Source organism: Petromyzon marinus, chromosome 64, assembly GCF_048934315.1.
Source record: "Petromyzon marinus isolate PM22_M1 ecotype Great Lakes invasive population chromosome 64, UKy_Petmar_22M1.pri1.0, whole genome shotgun sequence".
NCBI lineage: Eukaryota > Metazoa > Chordata > Hyperoartia > Petromyzontiformes > Petromyzontidae > Petromyzon > Petromyzon marinus.
In genome coordinates, this window is record NC_133730.1 from 1,460,238 (window position 1) to 1,474,663 (window position 14,426).

At 48.7% G+C, this 14,426-nt stretch overlaps 1 protein-coding gene across 2 annotated transcripts in view; it reads left to right on the plus strand.

Annotated features, from left to right (window-relative positions):
- Nucleotides 1–14,426, plus strand: part of MYO16 (myosin XVI) — a 244,649-nt gene that overhangs the window by 35,075 nt on the left and 195,148 nt on the right. Inside the window, exon 1 of one of the 2 annotated variants that reach the window (XM_032977714.2) lies at nucleotides 7,333–14,062. The exons of the other annotated variant lie outside the window; for it this stretch is intronic. Coding sequence (XP_032833605.2) covers nucleotides 13,936–14,062 — 127 coding nt within the window. The 5' untranslated portion in view covers nucleotides 7,333–13,935. Of the gene's footprint in view, nucleotides 1–7,332; nucleotides 14,063–14,426 lie in introns of those variants that run through there. 2 annotated transcript variants of the gene reach the window in all.

Here is a 14,426-nt window from a genome sequence, read left to right on the forward strand (position 1 = left end):
GCTCCCCGTACGTATGCACAAAAGACAGACATCGCTCCCCAGATGGGCCATACAACCCACATCAAAACGTGCAGAAACTATAGAGAGCAGAATCTTGATTTGAAGCTTTCGTGACTGCAGGAATCCATACTCTTTGGTTCTTTCGGTAAAGTCACGTAGGTTTCGGGCGCAACACAAGCGTTCGTCATCAAGTGGGAAAGGAATTTTATTTAATTTTATACCTACGTGACTTTACCGAAAGAACCGAAGAGTATAGAGAGCACGTTGTTCATTTTAGGTAACGAACGAACAGCGCCCGGGCGTCATTAGCCGGCCTGTGTTGTCCATGAACGTGGCCTGTAATCCAGCACTGAGTAGGCAGCGGGGGTTGGTGGATCACCGCACAGGTTTTGTTAGACTCGCTGCCCGTGGGAGCCGAGGAGGAGCAAGCAAAAAGTGTGGACCCCACCTGTTCCATCTGTATGGGATAGAGTGTTTCCCCCTCGCACGTGTGGGTTTTCTCCAAACATTAGTTTCATTAGTTGGCTGATAACACTTTCATACATAGAGGACTGCAGAGCTTGGGGCAATTGTTGGTGCCGGCTCACTGTGTAGCTGCTGCTGCTATCTTCCCACTCGTCTGCGGTCTCGCGCCTGTGGTGGAGTGAGCAAGATGGTTTAAGACAATAGGTTGCACCTGATACCGGTGGTTATCAAGGGTTGTATTTTTCCTGTAAACACATTTTTTTTAATATTTCCGGATGTTGCATTAAGTCATCGGGGCTGTGTACGTTCCGTGCAATGGGGTTCACGGAACAACCGCAGCCACTCGTGGCCGATGCAGTCGCACCAACGTACAAATGAAAAGCATTGCAACTATACTTTTATTATTTATTGTTCATTTCAGGGCAGTTCCTTCGGTTGTGAAAGTTTGTTTTTAATTCATCCCCCAATTTTTTGGTCTGACATTGTTCAAGGTGTTGTTATTGTCAGCCTGGAACTTCCCACCGTTGGGGACATACTTCCCTCATTCTGTTTCATTATTTCGTTTCCGAGGCTCACGCAGAGACCGTGACACAGAGACCCGTAGACTCACACAGAGACCCATAAACTGACCACACAGAGACCCATAGACACATCACACAGATACCCATAGACTCATCACACGGATACCCACAGACTCATCACACGGATACCCATAGACTCATCACACAGATACCCATACACTCGTCACACAGATACCCATAGACTCGTCGCACAAAGACCCATAGACTTATCACACAGATACCCATAGACTCGTCGCACAAAGACCCATAGACTCATCACACAGATACTCATAGACTCATCGCACAAACATCCATAGACTCATCTTCTTTGGTTCTTTCGGTAAAGTCATGTAGAATGAGAATAAAATAATAAATTGATAAAATAAAATAACACAATAATATTCTCACGACGTTTCGGCCACAACACAAGCAGCCTTCATCAGGTGAAGGGACGAGACTGTCTGGTAGGACAGCGCTGGAGTGAAAGAGCCACGTTCAGATCACGACCTTTAAGCTGTGTGAGAGGAAACAAAGCGCCTTGACAAATGAATTAGCATATAATTTAGCATTGAAATGGCTGAGTGATTAGCTTGTGACTGGTCACTGAAATAGCTGTGTTAAAAGTTAAAGCATACACATCCGCAGAGGCACTTTAAATCGAAATAAAAATCCATAGACTCATCACACAGATACCCATAGACTCATCACACGGATACCCATAGACTCATCACACAGATACCCATAGGCTCATCATACAAAGACCCATAGATTAATCACACAGATACCCATATACACATCACACGGATACCCATAGACTCATGACACAGATACCCATAGACTTATCGCACAAAGACCCATAGACTCATCACACAGAGACCCATAAACTGACGACACAGAGACCCATAGACTCATCACACAGATACCCATAGACTCATCGCACAAAGACCCATAGACTCATCACACAGATACCCATAGACTCATCACAGGGATACCCATAAACTCGTCGCACACAGACCCATAGACACATCACATGGATACCCATAGACTCATCACACAAAGACCCATAGACTCATCACACAAAGACCCATAGACTCATCACACGGATACCCATAGACTCATCACACAGATACCCATAGACACATCACACGGATACCCATAGACTCATCACACAGATACCCATAGACTCATCACACAGATACCCATAGACTCATCACACAAAGACCCATAGACTCATCACACAGATACCCATAGACTCATCACACAGATACCCATAGACTCATCACACGGATACCCATAGACTCATCACACAGATACCTATATGTTCATCACACAAAGACCTATAGGCTCATCACACAGATACCCATAGACCCATCGCACAAAGATCAATAGACTCATGTTGTTCTTCTTGTTGTCAGCCTGTAACTTCACCCTATTGGGCAAGGACTCCCCACCCCACCCACATTCTCCTCCATTGCTTCGCTCTCCCGCTGTTGCTGTCCAGGCAGTGGTCACCGGACTCCGTTGCTTTCGTCCCACCTCTGCCATGCCCTCGGTAGTCTCCCTCTGCACAGCACGCCCTAATTGTTAACGCGATTCAACACACACGTTGGGCAATGTGTGCGGCGTTTGTGGTAACGACTGTGCACTAATGAGCTCACGATTGGGCTGCATTTGTCAGGAAGTTGTTCGCACGTGTTTGCTCGAGTTTCCTTGGGCCTGCAACTCCGCAGTCCAAACATGCCACCACTTCTGCAGAACGCTAACGAGCTTTGAAACCGAACACAGCGGTAGGCTGCCTGTCCCAGCAGATGATGTGACGGCCCGGCTAAATACCGGCTTGTTGAAAGCATAAAAAAACATTTGTTATTAGCACGCTGGCAGATCTTAGAACCCTGGGATCGTGTTTTGGCACATTTTCCAGCAATATAAACATAGGCAAGCCTGTTAAGTTTGAGACTTATCCATAACTCGGACCTCTTATAGCTCGGAGGAGACTTGCATCGGGCTGCTATTCGTGACAGAGTACAATGTTTGGCTTCATCGTTTATTTTTAGTGGTGGAACGCCGTTTTTAAATACGCCAGAAATTCCACTTGCCTCGTGCTTTTTTAACGTTTTGCTTAGAATCATCGCATTCCATTCCAAACGAAACAAAGCTTGAATGCATATCTACGCATGCTCGTTAATCATTACTTCATAACCGGCTTGGAACTAAATAAGCTACGTTATTTTTGTTAAGCTTGGCGTATACGTGTAATCACACGATGTATACATACCGTGCAATATTCGGGTGCAACTCAATACCCACGTGCAAAAGTTAAGTTTCAGTTTGCTTGGATGACACACTCCTCTCTCTCTCTCTCAATCTATGACTCGTGGTGTGCAAGTCAACAGCTGATCATCTCATTCCAATCCGTTCACATTGACGGGTAGCTCACGGTCCACTCCTCCTCTTCGTCTCCTCGTCTCTGCCTCTGTTCTTTTCCTGCGTATCGTGGCAATTTGTTCGGGAGCTAAATGCCAATGTTGAGGTCCGCTGCGAGCCACGAGAGGGCTTCAGGAGGGAGTTCGCGTGGCTGTGCTGCGTGTGTTGACTCTAATGCGTCGTTCAATGGCCCTTCTTCATAGCAGAGAGACACCACTGGCCAAACCATCATCGATTATAGACAGCTAATAATAATTATACTTATGTACTATCGCTCTTTCGTCGGTCCACTGCAGGATGAGGGCCTTACATGCCATGGTGCGTTGTGGCGGTTCTTTGATCTTCCGTGATAGAGGTTTTTTTGGGGTTACATCGCGTAAATATGAATGTGTCGTTAGACCTGCCACCACCCAACACAGACATTTAGTAAGATGTGTCACGTAAAAAAAACATGCCAATTGGTTACTAGTACAGCACACTGGTGCGTTGTCGAGCAAACCCATACCACTTACAATTTGAGTACGACGTTTCGCCAGTAATTACAACCAGCATCACCAGGCGACAGCCAGCGTTCTTTGGTCTTCCTCTATCACGAGGCTTCCAAGAGTCCTCAGTGTGACGCCTGCAAGAGTTGGTTAAGTGTCGCGCAATCATCACCCTCCCCACACCGCCCCAGCGCCGTGACGGGGTTTGTCACGAATCTGCGTCGATGATTAATTCGAGACTCCGTTTACATTTTTTTCGTCCCATTATTAAAATCTATTTCCACCGCATTTTTATTGCTCGGCTGTCTGTCTCGTCTTGTACAGTTTTCTGTTTTGCCCCAGTAGCCTGAAGTCTAACTATTACCGTATGATAAATCATTGTAAATAATTTATTCTCACGTGTGCTGTTACGCTACATGTATCGTATTAAAAGTAATTTGACCGAGCCAAATTATCTTCTCGGAAATTGTGTTTTATTTAACATTGACATATATTCGTGGAATATTTTATATTTCTTTGGTAACACAATTGATTTAATGAGATTCATTGTTTTAACTTTCCTTTGCTATACTTGTTATTAAATTCAATTTTTGCCATTCCGGTAGCAAATGAGACTGTCGTGGTCTCTTTAGTTCTCACTTTGGCAAACACACATGTAACCTAAAGCAATCCTAGTTGGGAGCGTACAATAACACACGAAGAGCCATACAGATGGGTTAAAGATCCCCCCGCTTGCTATGCTGCCTTTTCCCATCCACTGTGCATCCGAGCGGGCTTTGGGAGTTAAACAAATCTGCACGATCCACCCCTAGACCCTGCCACAAACTCAAACCATGGCTAGGCCCATACGCAATACCAACAAAACCACAATTCGCCACTAAGTGACGGTGACGTCACCACGGCGCCAGTGCCAGGCTAGGTGCACTTTGAGGCCGCGTGAAGTGTCGAGGGCTCGCTGGCAAGGAGGTGACGGGACAGACCCAGAAGGTGCCATGATGGGTTGACCGAATGAGATGACTGGCAAAAATGCAACCAGCTGTGTCCCCTACTGTGCCAACGTGCTGCGTTTTAGGCCCCCTGCGCTCCGCTCGTTGTTGTGGGCGTCGCTCTTCAACGCTCTGGCTAGGCAGGTCCTGAAGGTCAGACGTCGCGTGGATGCGGCACGGCTGATGGAGAATGCCTCTGCCAGCGAACACGATCGCATAAACAACTCGGGTGGGGTTTGTTTTTTTTCGAAGACACAAATGAGGACGTGCAATAATCTGTCACGTCCAATAATACGTGCTAATTGATTAAGTTAATTCCAACGCCCTTTTGCCCGATTCAATTGAGATTAATTATCCACAATATTTGTGCGCACGATGCATTGTTCAACCACAGGGTTGTGGGCACACTCGTCCCTGCGTATCCTGATATATTTAAATATAATTTACATATTAAAATAAAATTGTGATTAAATGTATCTAACCATGAAAGCTTCACACCGAGTGTGAGTCGTCTCGTCGACGTGGTTCAGAATTTGCACGTTTTGGCCAATTCGGTGTACAAGCGCGGAGCGAGCGGCAGTGAAACTGGATAATGCCTGAGACAAGATACCCCGTATCGCCTTAACAGACTGTTGGGGCAAGTGCTGTTAGCGAGCACCTATGAAGGCCAGCACGGTACACGAGGGGTTGGGTGGCCAGCATCACGCCCGGCCGCCTTTGATTCCCTAGTGGCGATGTTTACACACCGCAGCAGGTACTCAATTTGAGGCTGAATCTACCTAGGGGAGGCCCGGGACCGGTTTAGATGATCATCGTCACCGGTGTTGGCCATAAGCGGGAATCGCATCCGAGTCGTCAGGTTCGTGGCGCAGCGTAGCGCTAACCGCTACACCACCGCTCCCCCACATACCTACACACACACACCTACACACACCTACAAACACACCTACACACAACAACAACCACCATTCGCCACTAAGTGGCGGTGACGTCACCACGACGCTTGTGCCAGGCCATGTGCACATTGAGGCCACGTGGAGTGTCGAACGCCCGCTGGCAGGAGGTCACGGGGCAGACCCAGGTGCCACGGGTCGACTGACTGAGATGACTGGCTGATGCACCACTTGTGCCCCCTACTGTGCTAACCTGCTGTGCTTTAGCCACCCGGCGCTCCGCTCGTTGTTGTGAGCGTCGCTCCTCCACCCTCCGTTGTTGTTGGAGGGCGACTGCCTCCATCTGCCCAGTTGCATCCTTCACGAGCCTCCTCCACAGAGGCCGATCTTGACACCGCTGGTACCAGTCATCGGCAAGTCTACTCAGCTCCACGTCCTCCTGTACCACATCACTCCATCTCTTCTCTAGCCCGTGCCGCGCCCGTCTAGCCCCCTCGATCCGGCCGAACAAAAGCTGTTTTGGCATGCGGTGGCTGGGCATGCAGGCTACATGACCCAGCCAACGCAGCCTTGCCTGCCGGAGGAGCTCACCGATGGGACCGTGCCCAGATCTTTCAAGAATTTGTGAGCTCCTCACACAATCCAGCCTGGTTAAACCCAGGATGGATCGTAGGCAGGCCAGCCTAAATGTTTCTAACCGGCGGAGATGTTCCATTAGGGGGGTCCACGTTTCGCAAGCGTAGAGAAGGGAGGGAATGACCGTGGCCGAGAAGACCTGAAGCTTAGTGCGGAGCGACAGACCAGGTAGCTTCCACACAACATTACGCAACCGATGAAAAGATATAGCCGCTCGACTGATTCGGAGTGAAACCTCTGCTGTTAAACTAGAGCCAGTCATAAGCACACTGCCCAGGTATGGGAAACTCTACACTCTCTCCACAACTGCCCCATCACCGATTGGGAGTTGTGGGGGTGGAGTGTCCGATGGTACAACATACCCAGGCAGGTGCTTAGTTTTGGAGGGGCTGATGGTAAGGCCCCATCTCTTAGTAGCACGCTCCAGTCTCAACAGCAGCGTCTCCAACTCCTCCTCTGAATGAGCAGCTATTACCAAATCATTGGCATACATAACGTGGTTGAGCAATAGGGAGCCATCCCTTGACCGCATCCGGGCATCGATCAGCCTCCCATTATATCTGTACCATATGGAGATTCCCCCGGTAGAGCTATTGAAGGCTTCACGAACTACGTGGTCAAAATAGATGTTAAATAATGTGGGAGCCAGAGGACATCCCTGTCGCACCCCAAGGTGTACAGGGAATGGCTCTGACTCCCGGCCACGTAGTTTTACCCGGGCCCGCTCACCATCATGAAGGTCCTTTATGATCGTGAGCAGAGGGTCAGGGACTCCAAAAGCACAAAGAACAACCCAGAGCCCAGGCCTACTAATGGTATCATAGGCCTTGACCAGGTCAATAAAGCAGAGATGTAGGTCTTGCTGGAATTCCCTACACCTCTGCTGTAGCAGACGGACAGAAAATATGGCATCCGTGCAGGACCGCCCTTTCCTGAAACCGCATTGGGGCTCCGCAAGCCTCTCCTCAGCGTGCCTGGCAAGGCGATGTTGAATAATCCTTGCCAGGACCTTTCCCGGCACGCTGAGGAGTGAGATGCCCCTGTAGTTGTTACAGTCTGTGCGGTCCCCCTTCTTAAAGAGGGGGACCACCAGGACACACACACACACTTACACACACACATACCTACACACACTCACCTTCACACACACATACCTACACACACACACACATACCTACACACACACCTACACACACCTACACACACACACACGTGCCGCACACAGACGCGGCGCGCCAGCCACCAACTCGGCTTTGTGCCCGTGTCGACTGACGCTTTGTGTCACTTGCAGCTGAGACCGCGGGATGGAGAGGGGGGTAGCGGAGCATGGGGGATTGTTTCTCATTTCATTAGAACAGGAGCTAACCCCACTGAACTCGCCCCACTCTAAGATGCAAACATATGTTCCCTTATTGAATGTCATGTGCATATGTGTGTAGGTGTGCGCGCACATACGCACGTGGAGCGGTAGCGTCGCGGTTAGCACACTGGGCTACAGACCCAGCAACCTGAGTTCGATTCCCGTTCACAGTCAACATCGGTGACGAATATCTGAACCCATCCTGAGCCTCCCTTAGGTTGACTCAGCCTTAAAATGAGCATCTAGTGTCGTGTGTAAGAGAGATAAAGGCGGTCCAGGTGTGGTCCTGACAACACCATCCCCTGCATGGGTTGTGCCAGCCATCATTGGTGCCCACTAGCAGCACTTGCAATACCAGCAGCCTGTGTGGCTATAGGAGTGAGATGTTTATCGTCGTGTGCACGTGCGTGTCTGTGTGTGTTCCCCTTTACAAGGGACAAAGGGGGCGGTTGCTCTGTTGTACAAAAAAAAGGTTACTTTGCTTTGAGAAAATGGCCAGATGGGGGCAGAGAGGATTGTGGAAAGGTCACGGAGGTCAACAGTGCTTATGAATGGTCGAGAGGAGCCCCTGGGATGCCCGGCGGTGATTTCCTTCATGAAGTGGGCTTGGTAAAGTAGCTTTCTTGCACCTCCAGCGATGTGAGCTGTAATTCTGATGATGGATATGGTACTCTCGGGATGATCTACAGGTGCTGCGCTTTCATCGGTTAAATTCATAGCGGTGCAGCTTACCATAAGGAGTTGTTGAGTCGTTATCGTAAATCATTATTTCTAGTTCAGAGGAGAACCGGGTGGGTCAGAGGTCAGAGCACTGAGCTGGAACCACTGAGGTCCTGGGTTTCAAATCCAGGGCAGCTGCCCATTATTTAAAAACAGGATTTTCAGTGGAGTGAGTTGGTAACCTCAGCCTGGTCATCAATGACATGGCATTCAGGTTAGTTCTGCATTTAATTTAGGAATCTTACGTATTGGCTTGACTGTCACCCTCCCGTGCAGAGTGGGTGGAAAAGTGCTGCCCTCTCCCGTGTGGAAAAGAGACATCACTCGAAGGAATCTATGGCAGCTCTGTGATATCCGCTTCTTCGGGCCATTCTATAGCACAAACGTGTTGCACTGCTCTGTAGGAAATCTCCATGGGTACTTTTGCCTCATGGCATGACGGAAACAGTCAAACGATTCGAAACAAGAACATATACGAAGTATATGTTTATGTATTATATATTTAATACACATTAAATCATAAATCACAACACACCTCTCAATGTGCAGGCATGTGGAAAGAGAGAGCGGTGTTTTTAAACCGTTAGGCCACGTGTTGTGATGGCTCTCTTTGTAACACCAATTAACAAATAACGGCGAATGCTATTCAGCGAGGGAGCCCTCCTGTGTAATGCTCGTAATTGGTGTTAGAGGCACCAACGATGCAATCTTGGCATCTTGTCTAAATCATTATTTACATGAACACAAACATTATGCGCCGTACTAACGACAATTTGACTCACTTGATGCACAATCGTTGCCTAAAAAATCCGCGGCTGCAATATTGGGACGCGGTCCCGCGGGTTAGCAGGTGACAGGTGTTGAACGATACGATTAAAGGAGAGTGTCTGAGGCTATAGATCTCGATGTGGATCAGACTCCAGGTCACCCTGAAATCCCTTCTGAAATCACTCTTCCCACTGTCTATAACCCAAAATTTACTTTGATATGGCACGTGAAGATTTGTCGGACAGAATGTTTAGGTGACCGGTTTCCGCCACCTCAATTTGTCACAGTGCTACGACACGCGAAGCAATGTCGTACTGCTACTATACCCCCAGCCTCCTCCTCATAGGTTAAGCTTGGCCAGAATGTGGCTATTTGCACTGCATGACTCAGGTGAGGTGAAGGTAAAGGCGAAGCCCTGCGATCTCTCACTCACGCTGCCGCTGGCAGCAGAAGGCCCTCCGTTACATGGAGCTCCGGAGGGCCCCACAAGACGGGATTTTTGTTTTTATAATCTTCCACGGTGGCCAGACGTCATGGAAAAGTTGCATTACCCACACTTTTCCCCACCACAAATGGACTGCCGATCAATTAACTTTGGTGTTATCACAATTATACTACTGGGTGGACATAGACGAGGTGAGGGGGGTATTTAAGACGTGCCGAAATGTTTCAAAAGCCACGCTGGGGGATTGATTGAACCACCAGCTTCTGGCTTGGGAGTCGAGTATGCTCACCATTACACCACGGTAGCATCCACTTAACATTGTTATGGATAATAAAATAAATAACAAAATTCATCGGGAGCTTGGTCTCACGCCTAATCAATTTGGATCTCAAGTCGAAATGAATCTAATCTACCGAGCTACGGCACAGAGACGAGTACCCACCGCTTCGCTGCAGCGATAAGGATCCCTCTAATTGGCTAGCTGAGCGAGCAAGATCAAGGGGTCATCACGACCAATTAGCAAGAGATATCGCCACACCGTGTGCCATTGCTTCCTCCCGCTTGGCAGATCCCACAGCAGCGGCTGCACAGCCGACACGCCCAGCCTCCGCCGTGTTGTACCCCCCCCCCCACCTCCGATTAGCACGGTTGGCCACGTACGGTGCGATAGAAGTTCAACGTACATGCGGACATACATCACACCGACACAGGCTCTCTTCACGGTATCCCTCACCATCTGGCTTTAAAATTAAATTAAATATTTGGTGATGCTGCTGCTGCGTTCGCAGTGATACGCAAGCAAAAATAACGGATACGTTCATCAGTAACACTGTGGCCTTAAACATCCTAAATATATAATAGACGACGTTTCGGGCAATGGTCCTTCTTCATAGCACATCTGGCTTGAGGTCTTCACCTTGGTCACACACCTCCTGGGTGCTACTCCAATACCTTTCTTGATCACCTGCCCTCCTCCACATTCCAAGGGCAAGGCTGCAAAACTTTACCAACTGGAGTGGCAAAAATGTAAAGGTACCAATTTCTTTACAATGCCAATAAAAGCGAATTGTGCCATTGTGACCTGGCATGTTTAAACGTCGTGACTTAATGCACTTTTATCAACAATGTAAGGAAATTATTATAACTAAAGGTGTGCCACATTAGGTCGATGTTGTGCCCACAGGCTAGCATTGATGCGGTGGCGAGATGTTAACCTCTTCGCCATATATATAGGAGGTCGTAGGTTCGATCCCAACCCTGACGGATGTATTGTTGAAGTTTGCATGTTCTCCCGGTGGTCTTGTAGATTTTTCTCCGGATTGTACTGGTCTTCCGGCGTGGAAGAGCAGGCCAAAATTCCCTCTAAGAGGGTCACTCTAGAGTTCCCCATTGAGGAGGCCCTTTTTCCAGCAGTGGCATGAGCAGGGAATTACAGGGCTGCACCTCGAAATGTGTATTTCCATCTGTAAGTGCATTCATCTTCTCATTTTGTATGAATGATGTAGATACAGAGCAACCACTAGAATTTCACATTCAGGTGGTCAGGCCAGATAACCGCGTGAGGAGCAGCAGAGTGTATCGCGTCGTTATACGTTATGCGGTCTGTTCTGGATGACCACAGTCGCACACTACTACTGGAGAGTGTTTAACTTCCCAATTGTGCATCAGGTATTCGCATCTACTGCCACGATGTGCTGCTGTGGATGCAGTTTAGGGTGGACCGTGAGCCTCGTGGTAGATCAAACCCAGGGGGATCTTCCGCTAATGAGCTTAAAGGAAATGCGACCGCTAAAACTCCAAATGTGTTCGCCTGCCGATGCGATCCTCCGCTGCGCGGTTCCACCGCGAGGGAGGAGCGGTGATGACGGCACCCACCGTGGCGGTGCTGCCGCAGCGTACGACGCCTGCGGGAGTGACGCCGCCGCTAAAGGGGTCGGTGCAGAAGCGCTTGACCCGTAAATTTTTAATGTCTCGCTTCCCGTTAACGAAGCCTCAAAACTCACAACGGACATCGACAGCAACAACAAGCCAAGAGAGTTAATAGACCGCGTCTGGCAGTGGTACACAGGCGAGAGAAATATATTAATTATCCCACGTCCGTCGTGAACGCTGCCTTAGAACAGAAATATGCCGTCGGTCAGCTGTTCACTCGGTGAAACTCAAACACGTTCGTCAATAACGCTGTGGTCCTAAGTGGGAAAATAAATATTTTATAGGTGACGTTTCGGGCAATAGCCCTTCTGTAAAAATAGCTTTATAGCTCATCGGATTCATTCTGAATGGCCCATCTTCGCAGCGAGTGATTTTCTTATCCACTCTCTCCCTCTCTGTCTCTCTGGCCTCTCTATTTATACACGATGAAGAATTGCCATTGCCGGAAACGTCACCTATTGTTAACTTTATTCAACTTAAGGCCACACAGAGTGTTGATATTGAAGAATGTTGTCAGAGGTTTTTTTGTTATTTGTGTTTTGTGCGCCACTGTAGCACCGAATAATTTATTACATTCCACAGTTAATCGGTCTTAGCAGAGCAAAAGGCAGGACAGTGGCAGTGATTGCTCTTGTAATTGGAGGCCGCAATTTTCTCTTAGGGTGCTCTCAGAGAAAGGGGGGGGGGGGGCATTTAAAAAAAGTTGACAAATTAACTGTCACGTAAATATTTATTCCATTCGTAGACAACCATCGCAGAGACGACAAAAGTCAAACGCATGCACGTATGGCGATTCATATTTAAACGTTGAAATGATCAAATGTGGCTGTTTGACTGCATTCTGGCGAAGCTCACAACAACGCAGTGCCCACCGTCTGATTTCATCCGGAAGGTGATGGGGAAGGATCCTATTATCTGTGTTTATCGATGAAAGTCACACCATTTTGACGACAAATGAGATTGGTGCCTGAAAGATGTGGGGCACCACTTGAGGATATTGGCACTACGAGAGAGAGAGGGGAAAGTGGGAACAACAATTGACGAAATGTGCAGTGGACACCGATTACGAGCTCTCTGCCCACGGATCGAGATGGCGAGGGCACAGATGAACTCGGTGATAGGATTAACTTGTCATCACTTTTAGGTCACTGGTCTTATCGATGCAGATTCGATTAACATGTAAATGCTCCATAATACAGGGTTTTGTTGCGGTTAGATCGCGTAAATATAAATGTGTTGTTAAACCCGCCACCACCCAGCAAAGCCAATTAGTAAGGTTTGTCACGGAAACAAAACGTGCCAATTCGTTAATAGTACAGCACGCCGGTATGTTGAGAGACACCATTAACAATTCGAGTACGATGTATTAATGAGCATGTAATTGCTCACTTAATTGCCAATAACAGATTTATATATATATAGAGGACTGCAGGGCTTTGGGGGAACTCTATCGCCAGCTCACCCGCCTGTCTGTGGTTCCTCCTCGCGCTCCCGAGTGGCTCGCTGTCCGAGGGCGAGGGGTAACCGGCGGCGCCTTACAAGTCGAGGCTGTTCCAAGAGGTTCAATTTTACCGTCACTTCACGGCACCTCCTCTCGGTCGTGCGTAAGCGTTGATGATAATGCAACAAAAATATAACGTGGATAATCGTTTCTATGGATGGATTCGGATGCGTCGTATAACAGATATATGAATGAAAGAAGTTCAATTGTGACGACCTTGAGTAGCTAGTTAGGGTGCATTTTCAACCCGAGACACGTCATGCTTGTGTTTATTTTTTTCCAAAATAACAGCTGCTTGTTCTCTGGGCGATACGTTCAACGGATTTGGAAGCTAATCTGTCGATTCTGGCGATTCAGCGGCAGCCGTCCCCGCTCTTGCCGCGCAATGACCTCACCGCTCTCCAAAGGCTGCAGGCGGGATCATATTCTGCAAGGGAGTGGTAAAGAAGGTCAGCGCTCGACCTTTTGAACCCCCTGCCACCCTTAAGCCCCCCCCCCCGCCCCCTTCCCTTTGCCCCCGAGCCTCCGGGTAAAAAAAAAATCAACCCTGGAGTGGTGGCTCTCGGTCAGCTCGCTCGGAATAGAGCGCCTGGCACAGGCTATGGATGTGCCCAAGAGCAATGGGAATACAAAGCGGAGTCGGACGTGACCAGAATAGAGTTTCTCGCCAAATAGCCATGGCCTCCGCTACCCGGCAGTCTCAAAGGGCATCCGGAATCGGTGTCTGTGCTGCGGAGAGGGAGTGATTTTTTTTTTGTTAATGACGTTTGTCCCAGAGCTCAGCTCTATCTTGGGCTCCGTGAGATTCGAGAAGGAAGCTCGCAATTTGAAGAATGTGGTGCTCCGTGATGCGGTGACGTTCCTGAGAGGCCCATTTCTACATTACGGTCAGGGTTCTGTGCTGTCTGCTGCCACCTCGTGTGTGTGTGTGTGTGGGGAGCGGTAGTGTAGCGGTTAGCGCGCTGCGCTACGAACCCAGCAAACCGAGTTTGATTCTCGCTCACGGTCAACACCAGTTAAGATTATCTGAACCGGTCCTAGACCTCCCCTAGGTCGACTCAGCCTCAAATGAGTACCTAGGGAAATGTGTAAGCATCGTGGGTAAACGTCGCCACTAGGGAGATAAAGGCGACCGGGCGTGGTGCTGGCCACCCATCCCCTCGTGTGCCGTGCCGGCTTTCGTAGGTGCTCGTGAACATCACTTGCCCCAAAAGTATATTCATTCTATACGAGGACCTTTGTCTTTGTGCG